This window comes from Natrix helvetica (genome assembly GCF_964273705.1).
Source record: "Natrix helvetica genome assembly, chromosome: 6".
NCBI classification, from domain to species: domain Eukaryota; kingdom Metazoa; phylum Chordata; class Lepidosauria; order Squamata; family Natricidae; genus Natrix; species Natrix helvetica.
Window position 1 is genome coordinate 52,968,169 of NC_138553.1, and position 24,546 is coordinate 52,992,714.

A 24,546-nucleotide genomic window follows, 5' to 3' on the forward strand; every position below is an offset into this window, starting at 1 on the left:
TTCTATGCTTTGAAGTCTGGGGTAGAGTTCCAATCCATCTATCTCCCCTTTCCATATTCCAGTCTTGCCATTACCAACCACACTCACTTTGTTGTTAGTATCCACAGATTTCTTATCTCTGCCATTTTTTTCTTCCATTTTTTCAACTCTGTCCTCCACATTCTTCATTTGATAAACATCCTCGGTTTTTCCATCAAATTTTTCTGTTTTGTATTCCATATTCTCCAATCTCTTTTCAGTTCTCTCTGTCACAACTAATAGATAGAATTTCAAACATAATCATTTGCAATGTTACAGTTTCTTTTTCCTGCTGCGCCATTGTTCCAGTTTTGCAGGCACTGCCACTATAGGTTTCAAGGCTATTTTAATAAACTTCAAATAGGTTCATTTATTATCTTTCAAGTCAAAATGTTGTCTTCCCACCAATAGCTAGTGATAGAACTTCCAAAAGTCACCTGTATAAACAACTTGTGCACTTCCTACTATCACTGTCAGTAAACAAGCTGAAAGAACCTTGAATCTCAAGTGATCAAAGAGAAAAAAGAAAAAACAATGTATCCAGCATCCAGCCTCTAAGTGGCAGTGTAACTGCCTGTTGTTACAACCTGTTGTTACAACCCTCTTTATAATCCTTCTTATCTTCTTTATATTCCAAGCTTAAGAAAGAAAAAAAACCATTAAATGGAGATCAAAAACAATCCAATCAATCCAATCAAGCATTATTAAAAAAAAGAAGGAAAATTTTAATCCATAGGTGTAAGCAAAAGTGAAAGAAGAAGAAGAAGAAACAATCCATTCAGTTTAAAAAAATAGGGAGCCTTTGCAAAAATTCCATCTATGAAAAAAAAATTAGAAACAGGATAACACACTAAGTTCCATGTAGATTAATTTTGCTGCTTACAGTCTTCTATCTTCAATTTTAATTTAACTTTTTTTTTTTGGTGGTCTCTTTTTCTAATAATAAAATTTCTTCACCAATTCGACACACTTTCTCTTTTCGCTTTTTTCCTGTTCCGGAGCTGTCCCAAGTTCAGCAGCTTCATTAGCTGCGTTTCTATCGCCGGAAAAAAGGCTATTCCTGGATCTTTCAGGGACTTTGCAGTGTCCCTGAAATCAGCAGGAGGTGCCCTTTTCAATCACTGTCTCTGCGGGACGGTTTAGGTCCAAATGGACTGTCCAGTGGCAGAAATATCGACTGCAATCTCAGAGCACCAAGATCGCACATTGTGCTGTCTTGACGTCAGCCCCTTTTCCCCAGGGCTCCCAGACTTTTGAAGAAGTTCTACACCAATTATCCTCATAAGCCTTGATGTTAGGATAGATGTAAATACTTATATTGTTATTTTGTATTGTGGTTTTTTTCTCTCTCTCTCTCTGCAGGGATGATATCTCTTTCTGAAGGAGGGCCGGATGTCAGCCTCTGCTTCACTTGCTTGCTTTCGGCTGCCATGGAAACAGGGAGGGGGGGCATGGTATTTGGGATGGGAATAAATAGTGCAGGAGTGATAGTCAAAAAGGAAGTTTTGTTCTCACCATCTTCTGCGTATGCTGATGGCCGATGTTGCATACCAACCTGATGATGGTTCTTGGAGATGCAACCCTTATGACACCTAAGGGAGTTGTAGATTGGGCAATGGGGTGGGGGTTGTTGGAGGGAGGGGGCTGGGGAAATGTTTGATATGTATGATTTCGCGCTTTTCTGACTCAGACCTTGCTTTACTTCACTGCTATCTATTCATAACCAGTAAAAGTACTTTTAATTCCACAAACAATGGAGTTGGGAGATTTCTTTCTTGGTTAATGAAGGAGGCACGCCCGACACCAGCTTTCTATGTATTTATGTTAAACATTAAAATTGGGAAGTACAGGTAGTAATTGACTTACAACTATTAATTTTGTGACCATTCAAAGTTACAGCAGCACTGAAAAAAGTGTTTTATGAGCATTTTTACACTTACAATGGTTACAGCATCCCCATGGTCATGTAATCAAAATTCAGATGCTTGGCAACTGGTTCATTTTTATGACAGTTGCATTGTCCCGGATCATGTGATCAGGCTTTTATGACCTAACAAGCAAAGTCAATAGGGAAGCCAAATTCACTTAACAACCATGTTATTAACAACTGCAGTGATTCCCTTAACAACTACGGCAAGAAAGGTCATAAAATGGGGCAAAACTCAGTTAACAAACATCTCTCTTAACAACATACATTTTGGGCTCAATTGTAGTCATATGTCAAGGACTACCCATATCACTTCCTATTTTTAAAAAATTCTTGAAGATGTTAATTTTATAAAATAAAAAATAAATATTAAAATAATAACAGGAACTCCAAGCAACAATAAAAAGTATAAAATCACTGTTACAGCAAATAAAACCATTAGCCATACTTTGTGGGGAAAGGCATTCCAAATTTGGGTGGTCAACCAATGTAAAGGCTTGTTCCTGGGTAACTTTCTGTCCCATCCTAGCAGAAGAAATCATCCCAAGCAGGCCTTTGGCATACCAAAATTCTACTTGGTATGAGAGATTAAGTATTTTAAATTTGGCAAAAAGCAATTGAATTTTTAATTTGAAGCAAAATTTTAATGTTTTATTAGAAAAAGTTGTGATAGCATAAAAAAGCTATAGCTGAAATAAATAGCAATAGAATTGAAAATGCTGATATTCACAAATATCTTATATTAATTCCTCTAAGTGAACACAGAATATAATACTGAAGGAGAATTAATAAAAGGATATCTGTCCCATGTAACATTATGCCTAACAGATTTATCTTTTTTTTCTTCCGTAGGTTCGTTCATCTTTATTTGAGCTTGCTAGAAAAACCAAATTTCATTTATGCCAACACATTGTGGTTACATTGGTCCTTTTGATGATCATTAACCTGCTGGTTATTTTTATACCTTCCATGAAGGATATTTTTGGAGTTGTAGGTACAGCATGCTAAATATATTTAATAAAGATTTCCTCCCTTTGTTAGACTTAGACTTGTAAATTGTTTAGTATAACACCAAAATGTTTCTCATTGTTATAGGAACAACATCTGCCAATATGTTGATTTTTATTCTTCCATCTTCACTCTATTTGAAAATCACCCATCAGGATGGTTCAAAACTGATTCAGAGAATTTGGGTAAGTTAGTATGCTTTATTATCCTTCATTAAACAAGATTAAAAGATGTACTGTGCAAGTGTAACAAAGGTAGAACATACTTTTTCACCAGAATGAAGGGTCTTAGATCTTTCCAGTATGCAAACGGCTAAATGAGCCAGCATTCATGTCAGAAGGCAACAAAGATAAATACTTGTTTGCAAAAGGATGTACCTGAGTACCGGTATCTTAAAATGATCTGCAGTAAATTGCTTGCACTGCTTATGAATAAGAACGAAGATTTAAAGAAGAGAAACTAATCATACGGGACTCTTAATCACAGAAATTTAGAACAGGTTTCTCATTTGATAGCCTTTGCCCAATACAAGGAAACAGAAACCAAGGAAATTGGGAATGCAGGAACAAAACTCAGAGATGCCTGACAAGGCTAAGATTACATATTCTGAAATAAATTCAAAGCCATTTCCAAAATATTTAAATCATCTATTATAAAAGCAAAATAATTGTTTTAAACTCAAAACACGACTTTGTTTAGCATGCAAGATAAAGTAAAATAGAAACACTTTGCACACCTCTGAATTAAATTGTAAGAGAATTATCCATGAATTGCTGACATAATTAGTGATTGGTTGTGGCTGGCTTCCTTGCCTTCCCCGTGAACATATTTTTTTCTTCTATTTAAAGCCCATTCTCAAATGGCTAATCATTATATAATAGAAGTGTGCAGCTTTTCCCAAATTGGGCACCACACTTTCCCTTTGAATCCCACACCTAGGAATGTACTTCTAAATAGTTTACTTTTAAATAAAGTAAGAATAATTAATAGGATATTTCTCATGCATTTGATAATTTTCCCCTTCTTCCAATGCAAAATTTGTGGTAGCAACTTTTCAATATCTTTAAGAACTACACCCTCGATACTCATGTTGGAGCACACTGTGTATATAAATAAATGTAAATAATATCTCATTTTGGTTCTAGGCTTCCCTCTTTTTGGCATTAGGAATTTTATTTTCCATGGTGAGCATTCCTCTTGTCATCTATGATTGGGTGCATTAAGACATGCCACTGAAGGTTAGTGAGATACCAAGAAGAACACTTGCTGTTCAAAAAACCATCGGTCACCTATATTGCCAGTATGTCCTACTCATCAGAAATATCCTCTATGAAACAAACAAACAAGAATTAATCATCACTGCGTATTTTCCACAGGAGATAGTTAATTTGTAATTTTTGCATCAGTATTATTACAATGGTCAAAACAATTTCATAGATCCAATTGGTCATAGGTCTTCCGGTTGCAGTAAATGGTAATGAAATACCTGAAAAATATCTTCTACTGCTTCATACATTGCACAGGAATATTTCTTCTGATTTTCAGCTAAAATCCATTAGCCATTATCCTGATCAAAGTAGATCACACTGGTGCAGTAATGTGGTTAAAGATTAGATAGATAACTAGTATTTGGTCACATATAGACTCAATGGAGTCTTTTGATATTAATAAACAAAGACTAATTATTTAAGCTCAGTTATCCTTGTGGGAGATATGTATGCATGTGTATCCATTTTCAAAATAGTTTTCCAGGAAATTGCATCTGATCTCCCTGTCCCTCTACAATATTATTTGAATTAAAATACACCAAAATCAAAAGAAACAGATCCAGAGGTAATGTGTGTGAGATATAAAATTTCTTGGTGCCAGGATTACATTTGTAATAATATTTTTCTTTGATTTGATGAAGTTGTGATCTGGTTAGGAGAATTTCAAACTTTCTTTTGCTCTTACAAGAACAATAAAAAGAAAAAAAGCTGTTGCCAATGAAAATACATACTGATCCATTATAAATTCCATTTTAATATCATGTAGTAAAATAGATACTGACAATTGTATTGCCAAAACATATAATTAATAAAAAGGAGAGACTTTGTTCTTTAGTAGAAAGTTCTTCCAGTATCAATAAAGACATCATTGCAATTGGCACCTGGTATAATCATAGACATCTTTACTGGTTGGTAATATTTTACTGGCACTATGCAGCCTAAGAATGCAAGTGAGAATGCTATCTATTGACCTCTGATGCACAGAGGTTGTCTGTAGCTCAAGGGTCTGCAGTTCATGAAAAGAAAGAATACAGGACATGCTGGCATTTATACTCATATCTTGATGCATTGTCGGGTTGTATGCAGAGTTTTTTCAGAGCTTGCTATCAAGTACATAGAAGCTTATAATCCTTTTTATTATGATATTTGTCCTTTCATTATGGGCATTTCTAGACCATATGTGTACAGCTGGTTCAGGCCCTAGAACATTGATGATCCTGATACTCTTTTTGTGGTTTTTGTCGTTTTTAAGAATGTATACGACAGTAATTCAGAATGTCTTATTGTTTATGACTTCTACAAACCACTTTTCTTCACAGTCATATTGGGAAGTAGATGAGTAATAGGTTTATTTTGTATAGACAATGCTGGGGCCAAAAAGATAATGGAATTAGGTCTCCTGTCCAGGCATTTGGCCATTTTGAAGGATTATACAACAAAGCAAGCTACTTCAGAGTTTGTACTACATATGAGTCCTCAGAATTCAGGTTTTTTTTTTCTTAAAATGGAACAAAAGTTCCTAACATAATATGTCCTAGTGATTCTCGTAAACATTTTGGGAATTTACAAATGTTCTGATTTGTTGGAAGGCAAATTACATACCATTTGCAATAAAGAGTTCACAACACGTTACAGTGGAGGTTCCCATCTAGATCATGGTGTGATGATGACAAACTATTGTGCAAATTAAATATTAACTAGCTTAGGGGCAGCTAATTCCTTCAGTTATGTAATAAGCAATTTCAAAAGAAGAATGTATTATCAATGCTGACCGGCTCAGGGTTGATCAACCTTCCATCCTTTGGAAGTTGGTAATGAGGATCAATATACTGACTCTAAACGGCTTAGAGAGGGCTGTAAAAGCACTGTGAAGCGCAGTGGTGGATTCCGGCTCCTGTTGCAACCGGTATGCTGCAATGGGGCCAGGCGTCCACCACGTGAATGCTCGCAGCGCGCGCCTACATACTCACCGCCTGCAACACTCCAGTTGCTTGGTGGAGCATTGCGCAGGCACCATATGCCCCATGCACATGTGCAAATGACCCAGTTGGCTCAAATAGAGGTAAGGAGAGCGGGCAGGCAGGTGGGACCTCCGGAGCACCATACCGGAACGGTACCTGGTGCTCCCAGCAGGCACTGGTACGCCCGTACCGGGGCGTACCGGTCTTATCCCACCACTGGTGAAGCGGTATATAAGTCTAGTGTTATTGCTATTTCCAACTCAAAAAATTGCTGGGAAGAAATAAGGGAGTGGGTGAGATAATCAATCTTTCTGTCTTCTATCCTTTCCATTGTAATGATTAGTACCTGAAACATGAATGAAGCAGATATATATTTAGTATAGGAAGGTTTAGTTGAAAGATCTACCATAATTAAAAAGGACTGAATCAGGCTTAAGACTATGAAGAAAAATAAAACCCTAGGAAGTTTCCTCCAGGCATCCCAGCTCAGGATATTGATTAAGCAGGTTCGCAAGGCACATTCTATTCCCGTAGTTCTTCTCTCTCGACTCCTGGGAAAGTTCCTCTTGTGCATCACGATTGTGCCATGGGCATACCTCCACGCCAGGAAGCTGCAGTGGTTGCTGCTTCCCCACCAGAGGGACGGAACCAGCAATGCACTCTTCAGGATCTACGTGCAGCCCCAGGTGTTCCTGTCTTTTCATTGGTGGATGTCCCTGGTGCTGGCCAGGGGTTCCCTGTTCAGGGAGCCGGACAGGTTGGCCTGACGACAGATGCGAGTCTTTTCAGTTGAGTAGTTCACCTAGAATTCCAGATAGCCCAAGGCTGGTGGACACCCTCAGATCTGCGAAAAAACATAAATTGGCTGGAACTCAGAGCAGTTCACCTGGCCCTTCACCACTTCAAACCGAGGGTCAGCGGTCAACATGTCCTAGTCCTGATGGACAATGTTGTTACCAAGGCCCATGTCAACAAGAGGGCACTCACTCACTGGCACTTCGAGGCGAAGCAGTACGGCTAGGGAACTGGGCAGAGTGACACCTTCTGTCGATACGTGCAGAACATATTTCTGGGGTAGAGAACCAGCAGGCTGACTGGCTCAGCAAGGAGATGGTGGACCACGGGGAGTGGCAACTGCATCCCAGCATTTTCAACAAAATGTCTCAGAGGTTCGGTCGGCCAGCAGTAGACCTCTTCACCACCCCTTTGAATGCTCAGGTCTGGAACTTGATCTCATGGTTCCCAGCCCAAGGGGCAGTGGATGTTGACGCCCTGCATTGCAAATGGCGGGCGGGCCTCCTCTATGCCTTTCCCCTTCTCTCTCTCATTCCTGGGGTTCTGAGGAAGTTAGTGTTAGAGAGGGCAAAGATAATCCTAGTAGCACTCTATTGGCCCTGGCGACCTTGGTTCGCAGACTTGGTGAGGCTGTCAGCCCTCCCCCACTGGAGGATTCCATGGGGGAGGTGGCTCTGCATCAAGGGAACTTGGTCCATCTGGAGCCTGAGTGGCTTCAGTTGACCACTTGGCCCTTGAGCGGGAGCAATTGAGAGCGGCCTATTTCTTGGCTGATCAAGACCATTGAGGCATCCCGGAGGCAATCTACCACCCACATTTACAATGCGACTTGGTCTTCTTTTGTGTCCTGGTGTCGGTCCACACAAGTGGATCTGGCTTCGGCTTCAGCACCACAGGTGCTGGAGTTCCTTCAGGATGGCCTTGAGAAGGGTCTATCCCACAACACCTTCAGGAGGTAGGATGCGGCCTTGGCCACGGCCCTTATTTTTTCATTACTTTACGATTAGAAGGCATTTAAAAATTCTTCTTGGAGAAACCTTTGGTTGTTATACGTATATAGACAACTGTTTCCAAATTCTCTTCCCAGAAAGGGAATTAATTCCATCTCAACCATTCTCTTGGCTTTCCCACAGAAAAGGAGTGGTGAACTACTAGGACTTTGGGCTTGAAAAGAACTTAAGAAGAACTTAAATTCTAAAATTACAAAGGTTTTTCCTAAGTATTAACCAGTGGTTCTCAATCTCAAGAACTTTTAGAAGTCTAGACTTCAATTCCTAAAATGTTCCAGATAACATACTGGATATCTATATACAGTAGAACCTTTGGTTACAAACACTTCTAACCACGACCAAATCAGGTTCCGACCAAAAAATTCACTTTTTTTTTTCGCGGCCAATTTCCCCTTCTGTGCCATTTTTTTTGTAAGCACCACATTTCCAAAATTAGGGTCAGGTCACGACCAAATCAGTTTGCGACCAAAGTTATGGAACGAATTATGGTTGTGATCAGAGGTTCTACTGTATCTTGAAATTCCTGAAACTGAGGAATAAGCTATTCCACTGTGGCAGAGCAGTATTTCTGCTTCTGGAGTGCTGCAACACTGGAATGTTTAACAAGCAAAACACCTTGCTGTAAACTTTTCAGCAGGGCAGAAATGAGGAGGAAATATTTGAATTTTTTCATCTATTCGTACTCATGTTTGTTTTGAATAATAGGATTTCCCTGACATTTCTTTATATGAGCTTCAGGGTTAACAAACATTCTGTGCCATGGATCAGGAGTTCCAATGTTTATAGCCTTCCTCCAACATGTTCTCCAAGCCTTAGAAGCCCAATGGGCATTGATTTGCCTAGTTTCCAATTTCTGGAACCTCCTACCAGGGGCTATAAAATTGCATCCTAATTGAGCAATTTTTGTAAAGAGAATATTTCCTTCTCACCATTTCCATCTAACAGTTCTGGAAGAATCACTTTTACCAGATTTATAATGCTTGGTCCAGGGTATGCAGAGGATATTAAGAGTGGATAGCAAAAATATAACCCTTAGGTATGATATTGCACTATTTATGTGAACACCAAATACTGTCTGTATGAAATCAAAGACACACTTTTACATGTTTCTTTTCTTAGTATTAGTTCTGTCTTTTTTTTCAAATACAGTTTATGCCATTACAATAGTCTGTATTAACTTAAATTGCTTTTAAATGTCTCTTGTACAGTCTTTCCTTATTCAGAAACAAACATTGCTGAGGATGCTATTTCGCATCTGGACAATGTTTTCATGTATCTTTCTTTTTAAATGAATGTACCCATTGTTCCTCAGTTTAAGACCTTCAGTTATCAAAATGTGAAGATTAAAAAAACTTGTTGCTAAATAAGAGTTAATAAAACCTTGATACTCACATACGTGCATATCACTGAATCTGTTTCTTTTTTATTTAACAACAACAGCAGCAACAATAATCAAAATCTATGCAGTTGTGATGTAGGAAATGTTTAATTCGTGTATGTGTGTATATATATTGTAAATAAATAGGATCCTCCTATTTTTGCAGTTGTGTGTGAGATGAAAGTATTGAAGTAGATAAATAACAAGAACAATGTGTCTGTAGCCAATTCTGAAAAGGAGCAGCAATGGCCTAGCTTTTCATCCAAATACATGTTCTCTCTCCTGCTCCCACTTTTATCCTGTTCAGTTCTATCTGATCACAGCCCTGAAGCTTACAAAATTAAATTGCATGCAGTAGCACATTTTTAACAGCATAACGCAATGGGCTGCCATGATTTATTCCTCTGAGATACTTTTTGTATCATCCAGAAGTAGAATAGAATCCTTTGGTAGTGCCGCTTATGTTCCTTGCTATCCTTTCCCCATGTCCTCTCCCCTGTGTTAGACCCACAGATTTTTTAATTCCATCCAGAAAGGCCAAAAGCCTGGTAAGTCTGACTGACTATAACATTGATGTTGGTAGTATCAAAAATATTATTGTACTTAGGACCAAAGAAGGAAGCACCATGTTAAAGAGCATTTGAACATAAGTTTTGTTTAGTCTGTTTTGGGGGGATCATAAGTAGAATGTTGTATTCTCAGAACAAAGTTCGGCCATTCTTGTTCAACTGGTTGCTTTTTTTAGATATATATCATTTATATATATATATATTGTAACATTTTGAAATTGTGAAATTTTCTGTTCAATATTTTAATGATGTTCTGTTAAAATTCATACATATCTCCAATTCTTATTTTATGAATATAAATGTGTAGGACTTGATAGAACTTACTGTTAAAAAAGAGCACACATTTTTTGCAGAATTAAAAAAAGTGTCACTTTTTAAAATAGTCCATTATTAATTCTCTCGGGTACTGCACTAAATAAATATATATGTATGTATGTATGTATGTATGTATGTATGTATGTATGTATGATTTTTTTTCAGCAGAACTAATTGTATGCTGTTAACATTCAGACTTCTGATTTCCTAAACTATGATTTAAAAGTAAGAATAATCAGTAGTGTTTTGTTTTTGTTTGGAGAGGGTTTTTTTTCAATTTACTTTGCTCTGGCGTACATTATATCTTTGTCTGTATTGTTCATATTTAATGATATCATGTAAATAAAATTGAGTGTAAATAAAACATGTCTATTATTTATATAATATTGTATGATTGGAAACAAATCTGATATGTTGATTCTGCAAAAAAGAAAAGAAACCCTAAGATATGTTTGGGTGGTGGTTCAAGCAAATAGTAAAATTCCTGAATCTAGAAAATTCAGAGAAAGAAGAACAGAAGTCCTTTTCTGGTCTAGGCTTCCTTTAGGCAAGAAAAAGGAATTCTAGGAAGCAATAAAAAGAAAAACGCTAATTGATAGCAAGTTGTCCCATTCTCTCCCAGCACTGCTTGTGCCTTTAAATGGAGAAGCTTTATCTGAATTCTTGCATCCAGCATTGAATTGGAACTGATAATACACCAAAATACTTAAAGTTTATTGCTCACTTCCTTTCCTACAAAGAAATTATCATAGCAGTATCTATTATTCCTTGCCATGGTTCCTGCCATCCTAGCAGTTTGAAAGCATGCAAATGTGAGTAGATAAAAAGGTACCACTTTGTTGGGAAGATAACAGCACTCTGACATCATGCTGGCCACATGACTGCAGAAATGTCTTTGGCGCTGGCTCAATGGCTTTGAAATGGAGAGGAGCACAATCCTCAATAGACTAGTGGAATCCCTGTGGATTTTACTCTAGTGAACTAAAATCCACAGGGACTCCTTTACCTTTGCCTATTATTCTACTAGAATTCTACTAGAATGGTACATATTATCCACCTTACCTTAAGTTCTCAAACCAAAGCATATGGGATTGTACATGGCTTATAATATACAAGTCATGACATAATGCAACATCTCTTCTCTGCTCTCAGAACTTACAGTAAGAGAAGGTGGAGGAAATATATTATTTCTGATTGTTTTCAGAAACAATAATATTGTTTTCAGACCAATCTCTTTTATTGTTGGTTTAACTAGATGGGATCACACAGTATGCTGCCAAATCTAGTTGCTGGTAATATTTCTTAAGAGCTATTACTACCCAAATACTGGAAAGAGATCTTGACTTAATTAAGTATCTCTATTGGAAATGCTAGCATGGTCTTCTTACAACTGGTAAGTTTCAAATGCCATAGACATAAAAACTCCTCTACTCCATATTACTACTCATATTGAATGTTGGACCATTTGGCCCGTATCAAATGGGGTGCAAAATTTAGCAGGCTGTTTTAGCCCACAGCACTATGGAATCTTCAATTCTTCTGGTTGCCAAACAATTTCTACGTATGTGAGAGGTATTATTAATTGTGCTTTTTTAAAGAGAAAAATGGGGGAGACAGCAGCTGCTGTTTAGCTGTAATAGCTTGAGTACGGTGTGTTCCCTACTGGAGACAAGCTCTGTCCTATATTATTGGACAAATTCTACAAGTATCATCGCCTACGTCAGTCTATAGCTTTCAATTTCCTTGAATAAAGTAGCCCAAATATTGGGTAAAAAAAAGCAAGCTTTATTTTGCTAAAAATAAGGAGTATGTCAGATGTTTTTAATACTTGTTCCTCAAACTCCCTTGAAATGAGACTAGAATAGATGACATATTTTATTCTATGTAGATAGAATTTTATTATAGAATATTAAAGAACCTAAGCCAAAAAAAATTCAGATATCAGTATAAAAATAATAAATGTGAATGATAGACAGACAGACAATCAAACAGCTATTTTCATGAATACTGGCCTTGTCTATACAGAGGAAAGGTACTACATTATTCCATCCAAAATAATGGCATGAAATAAATCAGAATCCTTAAGATTGTCAAATGTAATTTGCAATTTATTATGGTGGAAAAAAAGTCAATTATTGAAATTCATTCTTGGATACAGGAAATAATTATTCTCTTCACAGAGTATATTTTTCTTTTTTCCCCTTTTTCTTATTTTCCTGTTGCTGCTGATAGAAAAATAGGTCCGTAATAAGTTTGTATTCTAAAGTAATATAATAATAATAGTGAGCTAACTTACCCAAATTGGTATTTCAAGAATCCTCAGCTGTATCAATCTTCGTTTAGAGTTCTCTGAAGTTTGCAGTCTTAACAATTGTTTGCTCTCCTAAGTGTTGAGCACAAAACTGGTAAATTGAAATACTATGAGAACAAGGATAACAGAAAAGAGCATAGCTAACAAGATAGCTCTGCATGTCTGTTGATGAAAAAGATGGAGGACTTTTTAATGAAACTTCCAGAATCACAATCAGCCCCAAGAAAAGGCAAAGAACATGTCAATCAGGATGTCATTGACAATATTGCACCCAAGCATTTGTTTACATTACTAGATCTGAGTTTGTACTATCACATACAAAACAATTACTGTTACCAACACAGATTTTAATAATTAAAGCATATGATTTATAAACAAGCCATTTTATTACTTGCACTTTTAAATAATTGAAAATCACCCAAAGGGTCCAACAGGAGATCCTAAGTCACCTTCTTATTTTGGATTAAATCACCACCATTCATCTATAGCTGAGTCTTAAATAATTTTGTAGACACATTACCCACAACCACTTTGTTATAACTACACAGTGATGTAACTTGGCTTGGGCATTAAGTGGAAGTCCAAAGTCATATTTTGTACTCCTGAAGTTACCCAATAGATGTCCTGGGAATTTGAATATATCCCCTTAGTTTCTATTTTCATTTTTATACATTGAAGAAAAGAATTATAAAAAGTATTTTAATGGTTTGGTTAATCTAAAGGCAAGTACCCATTTGAATAGTCTGTACATGTGCACATAATTTATAAATAATTCAAATTTTAAAAGCAACGACTATTTTTCTGACCTTTTACATGGCCTAGTTGCATTTATCTACTTTACTTTTATCTTGTAACTTAATATAGTTTTTTAAAAATATTAATGCTGCCTTACTGAATTTTTTTCAGCTTCTACCCTGTCACTGGCAATGTATAAAAATACCTGGGTACTTAAATGAAATTTAAGTTTGTAAACTAAATATTTACTTTTATAAATTCTAGGCCTGTAAAACTTACCAATAACAGTAAGTTCAATTGTTTTTTTTCCCTTAGAGAAGTGCTGAGTTACCTAGCTACTTGGCTCAGTTCTGATTTTTTTGTTCTAATGCTGATTCTGATTGATTCCAGCAAATCTTACAAGATTTTATTCATTCATTCAATTTGTGTGGCTAACCATCCCAACAGATGATTGTGAGTGGTATACAATGTTAAAATAAAATATATATTACAATAATACAAAAAATCAAATAGCTACCAAGAATGAGAAGATTAGTACAATAGAAATCAAAGAAGCAATATGTCACAAATATTCTCTTTAATTACACCATTTTCCTCCTAGATCCAGGAATTGCAGCATGAGCTTGGCCTCCCTGGATCTCTATGTCCTAATAAAGTGTGCCTGCTTTGATACATGAATCTTGCATTTGGGATGTTGTAATAGTTTTCTTTCAGCAATTTGGAATAAAGAAGTAATTTCCAAATATAGTTTTACTGATATATCTAGTTGAGAAGCAATACTGCAGAATGATTAGAATGTGTACAGCTGGTCCTTGACTTACGGCACAATTGGGACTTGAACTTCATCACTAAACATTATCTAGTGTGTCATGCCTGATTCTGTGACTTTTTTTGCTGTGGTCATGAAGTGAATTATGTGGTCATTAAGTGAATTTGGCTCCCCCCAGTGCTTTTGCTAATCAGAAGCCCCCTAGAATGGTTGCATATAGCAATCCTAGGACCTAGGATGGTGCAACAATTATAAATACATAACTGTTGCCTTAATTGGCAGATATACAGTGTGTGTGTGTGTGTGTGTGTGTGTGTATAGAAAATATAAATTTTCAGTCTTTAATTTTTAAGGTTGCCTTTTTCATTTTTATAATGGTTGTTTTCATGTATGGTTTTATTGAATGTTGTATGCCACTGAAAATCACTTTTGCAAGACAGGCAGCCATATAAATGTGAAAAATAAATAAGTACATTCTATTCCCAGCTGCCTGAGAATTTGAGAATTTGTAATCCTAATACATCTAGAGGACACCACATTGGGGAATCATATTGAAGTTTATGTGATTTATTTTATCAAAGTGTTAAACACTGCCATCTTGTGGCACTTTCATTATAACTGCACTTTAATAATGAAGTGGGGAAAAACCTGTCTAAAATTCATTTCAGCACAGCAATGTTGAATGTACTGTACTAAATGCAAATATCTCCTTGGTTTCAGTGAAGCCTGACTATTCTGTGGAACATACCATATGCTGACATCTTGATTTTAATGAAAATGGTTAACCTATATAGAACCTGGAATGGTTAGAGCTTCTGTTTTGGAACTTTTCATAATTTTCATAATCAAAGCTCAATAGCACAGAATTTAACAAACCCACTGTAAATTCAGAAATCCAAAGGTGGCTACTAATCACCTCGTTTTGCACTTGAGGAAAATGCAAACATTTTGCAGAATTAGTGATGAAAACCATGTTTTCGAGGAGACAGTTGCTTTCAACAATCAATAACAATGCTCCATTTTGATAGCTGGGTCTGCCCAAGAAAATCAGAAATTATCTAATGGCTAAATCCAACTACTTAATGAAGCTTTCTGGAATGATAAAAAAGCATTTTTAAAATAAGATTATACGGGAAGGCTTTTTTTGGACAAATACTGAATGCTATCTATTCAGGCTTCTGAGCTTGCTCCAAGGTCCTATAACCAAACTGATTTGTCAAAGTGAGTTAAAATGTACAGTGATACAAAGAGAAGAGTTTAATCCATTTTCTTTCTTTTTTTATTGTTTAAAAGTAAAATCTTCACCCTTAAGAAGTATATGTTGCTTTCAAACATCAGCTGGATTTTTCTCTAGTAATGCCACAATGAAATCTTTTATTGCTTTTATGAATAGAAAGCAGAAGGAAAAAATGGCTGCTCCCTTTAGGTTTATACAGTACTGACTTAAATCTCAACCTGAAGAACTGCCTGCATTACAGTGTCACATTGTTCAGGAGATTGGATCCTGACAACATGAATTAATTTGCTCCTTTTGTTTTGATGATCTAAAAGCCTTGCTCTGGTCTGAATGGGCAGAGCTTCTACAGTAAGTATGCTGGTAATATGGTTGCTGGGTTGCTATATTCTGAATGGTGTTGGTCTCTCCAACTGTATTCAGTGGGTCCATAAGGCAAAACAGTCACTGGACTGCAGTGATTAACTGCTCCACTCTTTGCTTTATTAGAATCTGGGGCTGTTCAGTTAGATTATTTTCTTCTCCGAGGACATAGAGCCAATATATTTAGGATGGTGTACATTAAATGCCAAATTACAAAATGAAATCCTGATGTTGTAGTAATTAGGCAATAGTATCTGAAAAAGGGTTATTACACACCTCATTTTTCATAGTCAATCATCATGAATGCTTATTACATATATATTTTATTTCTCTATCGCCCTAAAGCAGGAATGGGGTTCAATTTTTTTACTTCTGTTTCTGTGTGCGTGGCTTGTTTGGTGGGTGTGGCTTGTTGGTCATGTGATTGTGGGCATGGCTTGTTGGTCATGTGACTGGGTGGGTGTAGGTCCATGGTCATGTGATTGGTTGGTCATGTGACTGGGTGGGTTGGCCAACTTGACATCACTCACCAGCAGATGTCATGGATTGAGTAAAATGTGGTGAAGCTTAATAGCGTTTAACAACACTCTTGCTTAGCAACTAAAATTTTGGCCTCAATTGTAGCCATGGGTCAAGGACTATCTCTGCCTTCCTCTGCATGGCAGCCTTGTCCTAGTAAAATCCTTCTTTGTAGCAATTTTTCTCTCTGTTAGAGGCACCAAAATAATCCAGATAATGTAAGGTTTCCTGCTGGAGCAGGGGGTTGGATTAGATGACCTCTGAATAGCCTTCTAGCCTTAAATTGCTGTGCTGATATTTTTTCTTTTTTCCTGTCTTTTCTTTCCTCCTTTCTTTCTTTCTTTCTTTCTTTCTTTCTTTCTTTCTCCCTTCCCTCTGTGGGAAGCAACACCCCCACCCCCACCCCGCAAATAAAATATTACTCATAAGAAAAGGCTCCCAGGAAAGCAAGGAAAAATCAAGCTGCTAACAAAGAAACCTGCCTGAGACTCATTCCACATTCCTGTTAGATAGAGATAATGAGCCTATAGAAAGTTTGGCTCCATTCACACAAGCAGGCAAATAGATCCCTAGAAAACCCATTCAAGACAGGATATTTTGAAATTTCCCCATGGCAAGATTTGGCAGCTAACAAAACAGTAGTAGAATCAGAGTAAGCAACCCCACACTCAAGATCTGACGTAGTGTCATTTCCCCCACAACCTTTAATATTGACCCAAATGCATTCAAGATAGTTCTCATCATTGTTGTGCTCTATTTCTGTAGGGAGGTAATTATTTCTTATATATAGTGCAACTCCACCTCTTTTATTTGGTCTATTTCTTTTAAATAATTTAAATCCTTCTAGCTGTATGTTCCATTTGTCGGTTTCATCCCACCAAGTTTCTGTAATGGCAACAATATCGTATCTGCCCTCCTTTACTTGAATTTCTAATTTGCCCTGTTTATTCCTCATACTCTGCATTGGTGTATAGACATTTGAGTCCATTTTGATTGACCCTGTGTTATGCCTGACTGCCCCTATTTTCTTGCCACTTGTATAATTCACGCACATGGTATGGCACTCACTATTAAATGCTTGGTTTTGCTTGACAGAGGGACTGATAATCTTACCCGCACAAACATCTGTGTTACATGTACTGATACCCCTATGAATTTTGGACTGCTGGGGACAGAAATATTCTGTATCAATTAATTCTCTGTCCCCGCTGTTCAGTTTAAATGTTTATCCAGAAAATCTGTGAATTTAATGCCAAGTAACTCAGTCCCTTTCTTGGATGGGTGCAAACCATCTCTTTTATACAGTTTTTCATTGGATCAGCTGCAGACATCATGACTAATAAAACCAAAGCCTTCCCTTTTACACCACTCCTTTAGTCACACATTAAATTCTGCTACACACTGGCCGTTCCCTTTTTGTTTTTTATGTACTGATAAAACCTCTGAAAAGATAAGCCTACAACCTATACTACTAAGTTCATACCCCAAGCTCTGGAAATCATTCTTCACAGAAAGTACATCTTTTTGGAACAGATCATTTGTGCCAAGATGTATAATAGCACAGTCCTTACTTACATTCTTGACAATCTTAAGAATACGCCTTTTGTCTCTGCTGGCAGTAGCACCTGGCAGACACCTGACCTCTTTTAAAACCTCCATATCCTTTCCTAAATTTACATCCCTTACAATTGAATCACCAACCAGAAGGTGACTTCTCTTTTTGCCTACCTTGCTCTTCTTTTTTTTTAAACAAAGTTTTATTGGTTTTCAAATATATAGGGAAGGGTAAATAGGTATACAAATTTTTTTGGCAACTTTCATACTGCTGGTAGAGATCCCAGCACGGTACTCATTTATGTAACATTGTACAACAAATTTATAGAAGAAAACAGTAAACCAAATCTTACTCTATATTGTTAGTCTTGTGTTCCTACATGTTTCTCTTTGTCGTTTTCTAATATATCACTAACTGCTATTGTTCCAAATAATTTTATTTTTGAGATCTGAGCCTTTTCGATATTGCTTCTTCCTCCCTGTCGCCAGAGAGAGCCTCAGTGCCCCCCTCCTTCCCGTCTTGGATCTTACTGTCTTGTGTTTTACTGTCTCTTTCACTACTCCCACTCTGTTCCTCCTCTGAGAGTGGAAAATTCTTTTTAATGAAGGCCTCCGCCTCCTGGACTGTATTGATTCTGATCCTGTTTCCCTCCCAGAAGATTAACATCCCCTCCGGAATCAGCCATTTAAACCAGATCCCTTTTTCATATAAATTTTTTGCTAGGGAGGAAAATTTCCTCCTTCTATCTCTTATTTTTTTCGGGATCTGTTTGAGAATGGTGATCTCTTCACCCTTATATTTCAATGGTCCCTCCCTTTGGGTCGCAAGTACCTCGTCCCTTGTGGATCTCCTGACAAACTTAACATGTATCTCCCTCGGAACATTGTGTCTTCTAGCATATGCTGAATTAATCCTATAAGCTAGATCCATATCCCACCTGTTAGATATTTGCATAAACTGCTGTAGTCTTCACTCAGGTCCACTGTTTAGGCGGGAACAAAGGGTTACTCTGATTGGTCGGGAGGTCTGCCAGCTCCCCATAAAAGGGGAGCTGCACGACCCTGTATTCAGCTGGATCGGATCTACTTGACTAAATAAAGAGCTGTTGTCACGATCGTCTGGAGTCTGTCCTCTCCTTGCCCAAATCTAACACTGGCGACGAAGGTGGGATCGAGAGGCAGATAGGACGAAGAACTACAAACAGACATTCCAGCAAGTGATCCAGCCTGGGGAATCGGCGGGAACTTCGGCAGCCATTTCGGCGCGGCAGATTCAAATCGAAGGACAAGATGGCTATGCACGCTCCGCCAACCCCGTACGACCCAGTGGCCGAACATTGGGAATCCTATATGCTGAGATTCGAATGCTTCCTCGAGGCAAACGATCTCATGGGAGTACCGGACTCCCGGAAAAAGAACATGTTCCTGGGTTACTGCGGTCGGGAGGTTTTCGAGATGGCCAGAGATCTATCGGAGCCAACCCCCATCCAGGCAGTAACATGGACGGCTTTACAACAGACGCTGCAGACACACTACGCACCCAAGCCTTCCCGCCACGTTCACTGCCACGAATTCCACATGAGGAATCAGAAGGCGGACGAAACCATCAACCAATACGTCGCAGCACTTCGAAAGGCAGCAACGTATTGCGAATTCAGAAATCTGGACGAGCACATCCTGGAACGCTCATATGCGGAGTACGGGACATCTCCCTGCAGAAACGGTTGTTGGCAAAATCCAACTTAACGCTGCAGATCGCACTGGATGAGGCAAGAGCATCGGAATCAGCAGACAGATCAATGGAGACATTACAACGCCAGCACAGCGCACCCCAATCCGGGGCTAGACAGACCCATGTGCATCACAAAGCCACCGACCAAGAGACTGAGGACAGCGAGTGCGAAGACAGCCATCGCATGCGCAGCAGCCGCACAAAACTGGCGCGGAAATTTGAATCCCGTTTGCCGCCCTGCGCGAGTTGTGGAGGAAAACATCCCCGGTCTACCTGTAGATTCAGGGACGTTGTTTGCCAGCGTTGTGACAAAATAGGGCACATTGCTAAGGTGTGCCGGAGCGAAGTCCCTGCCACAACATGGCAACCGCCATCTTACCGCCAACAGAAGCCCGCCCCAGGGGCTTGGCGGAGAAACAAAGGGCGCCCAGAAAGAGAGCCAAGGGAGTCAGCTGAGAAAGAGTATTCCCAGAGAGAACCACTGAGAACCTATCTCACAACGATAGGGCAGGTCCGCACAAAGCGACCCAAAAAGCTGAAACTCACTGTCCTTCTTGAGGACACTCCATGCGAGCTAGAAGTCGACACGGGTTCATTGCTGATGATCATCTCGTGGTCGACATGAAAAAGGCGATCCCCAGCCTTAAGAAGCACCAGCTGCGTAAGCCAGACATTTTGCTACGCGACTACCAGGGGAACAGGGTCCCCATCGTGGGTCAAGGCACATTCCGGGTCCAGTTCAAGAACATCACAGCCCAGCTGCCTGTGACCGTGGCCAGCGCACCATTGCAAAGCCTCCTGGGACTGGACTGGTTCGAAGCCCTGGGCCTGGAAGTCACGGGCATCAACGCCGTGGGAAACAGCAGCACCGAGGAGATTTTTAAAGAGTTCGAGGATGTGTTCAGCCCCGGCCTTGGTAAGTACGTGGGGACTCCAATCTCTTTTAATTTGGACCCAAACGTGGCGCCCATCAGACTGAAGCCCAGGAGAGTGCCTTTTGCCCTCCGGCCAAAAATTGATAAGGAAATCAACAAGCTGGTCGAACAAGGAATCCTAGAACCAGTCGACCATGCTCATTGGGAAACCCCAATAGTGACCCCGGTAAAGCCAGACGGGTCAGTCCGCATCTGCGCGGACTATAAATGTGCAATTAATGTTGCTCTACAGCAGAGCGCGTACCCTGTGCCCATAGTACAGCGGTTCTCAAATAGTGGGGCGCGCCCCCCTGGGGGGGCGCGAGGCTCCGTAAAGGGGGGTGCGAAGGCTCCCTTTCCATCTGGGTGCAACGGCAGCGAAGGCATGGGCGAGGCATAATATATCCCGCCTGGAAGTGGCAGCACTTCGGACTGTGGATTTTCATTGGAGCCGCGGGCTGGAGCTGTGCAAGAAGCCTGCTCGGGCGGGGGTGGGAGGGAGGGAAGCATGGGACCGCCCGTCTTCGCCACCGCATAGCTCGCCTCCCTGCCAGCAGCTCCACCTCCAGCATTCCGTCTGGAAGCGGAAGCGCAACAGCTGCTGTTGGGGAAGGGACAAAGGGGCGGCGGTCGCCCGATCTTGCCACCGCCACCCCTTCGCCCCTTGCCACCGCCACCCCTTCGCGACTGTTGTGCTGCTGCTTCCAGCTGGGATGCTGGAGGAGCTGCTGGCAGGGAAAGAAAGCAGGAGGGCAGAAGGGAGGTGGAAGGAAGGAAAGAAAAGCAGACACGCCGGAGGGAAAGTGGAAAGAAGGCAAGCAGGCAGGAAGGAGGCAGAAGGAAGGAGGGAAGAATGGAACTGGAAGGGAGGCAGGGAAGGAGGGAGGGAGAAAGGAAGGATAGGATAGGGAAAGATGAAAGAAGGCAGGCAGGCAGAACGGAGGGAGGTGCAAGGAAGAAAGAAAGCATAGATAAGCAGGAGGGAAAGAAGGCAGGCAGGCAGGGGGAAAGAGGAAGGAGGGAACTGGAAGGGAGGCAGGAAGGAAGGGAAGGAGGAAGGGAGGGTGGAAGGAAGGATAGACAAGTAAGAGGGAAAGAGGAAAGAAAGCATGTGACTACGGTGGGAGACGAGGAAAGACCGGTGTGCTATGTTATGCAGAGGTGTACTTATAACAATTTTATAGACAAATGATACTATTTACAGTCGTGCGGGGGGGCGCGCGAAATGTTTTCTTCTTCCTAGGGGGGGGCATGACAGAAAATAATTGAGAAACACTGCCATAGTACAACATCTATTACACTCATTGGGGCCAGGAATTTTTTTTGCAAAATTAGACATGGCACAGGCTTACCAGCAGTTGCCTGTAGATAGCGCCACGGCGGAGGCCCAGACTATAGTGACGCATAGGGGTGCATTCAAATGCAACCGCCTACAATTCGGTGTGAGTATTGCCCCTGGACTGTTCCAGAGCATCATGGAACGGCTTTTGCAGGGAATACCAGGAGTCATTCCCTATTTCGACGACATCTTAGTATCTGCTGCAAATGAGGCGCAACTTTTAAAACGTGTTAGGATCGTTTTGGCCAGAATTCGTGAAAAGGGTCTCTGTCTAAAAAAGGAGAAATGCCAAATTAATGTGCCCAGCGTAGAATTCCTGGGCTACATGATTGATGGCTCGGGAATCCACCTGACATCCCAAAAAATTAAAGCCATTCAGGATGCCCCCACACCTCAAAACCAGACCAAGTTGCAGGCCTTCCTTGGATTTCTTAACTTCTACAGCGTCTTTCTCAGACAGAAAGCTACCGTTGCTGAACCTTTGCACCGACTTCTAGCGAAGAATGCCAAATGGACCTGGGGACGACCCGAGGCGGCCGCTTTTGCTGCAGTCAAGCGCCTGCTCACGACCGATTCTTTGCTGGTCCAGTACAGCCAAACCCTACCTCTGGTTTTAATATGCAACGCTTCACCTTTCGGCGTCGGCGCAGTACTCAGCCACCGAATGCCAAATGGAAACGAAGCTCCCATCGCATTCTACTCACGAACCTTGTCTTCGGCAGAACGGAATTATAGCCAATTGGACAGGGAGGCATTGGCTGCTGTAGCGGGAGTCAAACGTTTTCATGAGTACCTCTACGGCGCGATTTCGAACTCATGACTGACCACAAGCCGTTGCTGGGTCTACTGGCGGGAAACCGACCCACACCAGTATCCCTCTCCCCGCGAATGACCAGGTGGACTGTTTTCCTGGCTGCATACTCCTACAAACTGGTACACTGACCGGGTTCCACGTTGGGGCACGCAGACGCACTAAGCCGTTGCCCATTGCCGGATCTGTTGGCCGACCCCACTCCGGAGACACCGGTCCTTTTGATTGACTGTTTGGACACAGGACCGGTCTCCTCTGCTGATGTTGCCCGTTTTTCAGCTAAGGACAATTTAATCAGGCAAGTGCAAACATGGGTATGGAGAGGGTGGCCCAAAGGACTTTTGGGACCCGAGTTTAAACTGTTTTGGTCCAAGCGCGATGAACTGTCGGTATTGAAAGGTTGTTTATTGTGGGGGGATCGAGTGGTTGTACCAAACAAACTACGAAAAAATGTATTAGAGGCTTTACATGTGGGGCATCCGGGTATCATAAGGATGAAAGCATTGGCGAGGAGCTACGTCTGGTGGCCTAACATGGACAGTGAAATAGAGGAATGGGTGGCCACGTGCAATCCTTGTCAGGAATCCAGACCAGCTCCCCCAGAGGCGGCCGCTAAGGAGTGAGAGAAACTGCAGGCACCCTGGTCGAGGGTACACATAGATTTCGCAGGACCAGTTCAAGGCCAAACGTTCTTAATACAGAGAAGAGCGGAGGAAGAGCGGAAGAGAGTAGAGGAGCGATGGCAGAGGCTCTCAGCGCTGGAGGCCTGGTAGGAGGAGGGTGGCTCTCAGCGCTGGAGGCCAGACAGGAATCAGGGGGCTTGTTGGTGGCTAGCAGGAGACTTTCAATGCCAGAGATGCCAGAGTTCTGGCAGGAGAACCATCTGTCTCCCGCTGGCCGCCTACCTTGTTTTTGACCATCTGCCCCCTGCTGACCACCACTAACCATCTGCCCCCTGCCTACCACCTATTTACCACCTATTGGCCATCTGCCTCCTGCTTACTACCTACTGACCATCTGCCCCCTGCTTACCATCTATCGGCCATCTGCCCCCTACTGACCACCTACTCTCCACCTATCAGTTGCCACCTGCAGACCATTTGATCGGTTCACCATCCCCACCATCTCCACCTAGGACTTTGGTTTTACCATCTGTACCCAAGCTCCGGCGTTCTGCATACCACTGGACTCAGCGCATTATGTACTATTTATTCTAACATCTTTCAACATCATTTAAACATCTGTAGCACCCTTAATTCGATCTGAGGCCCTGCTGAATTATGGTCTATTATGTACTCGAGGGCAGACCTGATTTTACTGCGGGAGTCCCCCCTCTCGCAAGTATGGCTCTCCGCCCTTTCGAGGGCCCACCTTGATGAGGGATTTATTAATCCAGAGAGGTGGAGGAAGCGAAAACTTAGGGTTTTTTAAATAAAATGTTATTTATATATTTTAGGGGGTCCCAGGGTGGGGGATGGGATTGATCGGGCTGAGGGAGGGGCTAGTGCCAGGCTGACAGGTGAGGTTGGTAGGGGAGTGAGCGGAGCTGCGGAGGGGAGGGGGAATAGCGATATTCCAGCAGAGGGTCTTGTCATCACAACGGTCGTGGGGAGGGGTAGGTGCGAGGGCAGACGAAGATCTCGTTGCCGGTTGGGAGACCGTGGTCGTTGGACACGACCGGTCATCTGTCCCAACCCCCGCACCCTAGGTGGCCAGGACTTACAGAGCCAGGGCCTGAGGATGATGTTGTGTAACGCAAGGTCCGTTGTCAATAAGGCCCCCCTCATTTATGATCTAGTTTTGGAAGGGGAGCCGGACCTTGCAGGGATTACGGAGACCTGGTTGGGCCACGAGGGGGGTCTCCCCCTCGTGGAAATGTGCCCACCGGGGTACCGTGCATTTCATCAGCCTCAGGCACTGGGTAGGGGTGGCGGGGTAGCGGTTATTGTAAAGGAAGGACTGGAGCCGAGAAAGTTCACTGTGCCACAGATATCCGGGTGTGAGTCTCTGTGCGTG

General features: G+C 41.0%; 1 protein-coding gene across 4 annotated transcripts in view; it reads left to right on the forward strand.

Moving 5' to 3' along the window:
• Nucleotides 1–10,596, forward strand: part of SLC38A1 (solute carrier family 38 member 1) — a 161,757-nt gene extending 151,161 nt beyond the window's left edge. For all 4 annotated transcript variants that reach the window (XM_081958400.1, XM_081958402.1, XM_081958399.1 and 1 more), the window contains exons 14-16: nt 2,798–2,939; nt 3,041–3,138; nt 4,099–10,596. In XM_081958400.1, coding sequence (XP_081814526.1) covers nt 2,798–2,939; nt 3,041–3,138; nt 4,099–4,176 — 318 coding nt within the window. In that variant the 3' untranslated portion in view covers nt 4,177–10,596. The remainder of the gene's footprint in view (nt 1–2,797; nt 2,940–3,040; nt 3,139–4,098) is intronic.
• The last annotated feature ends 13,950 nt before the right edge of the window (nt 10,597–24,546 follow it).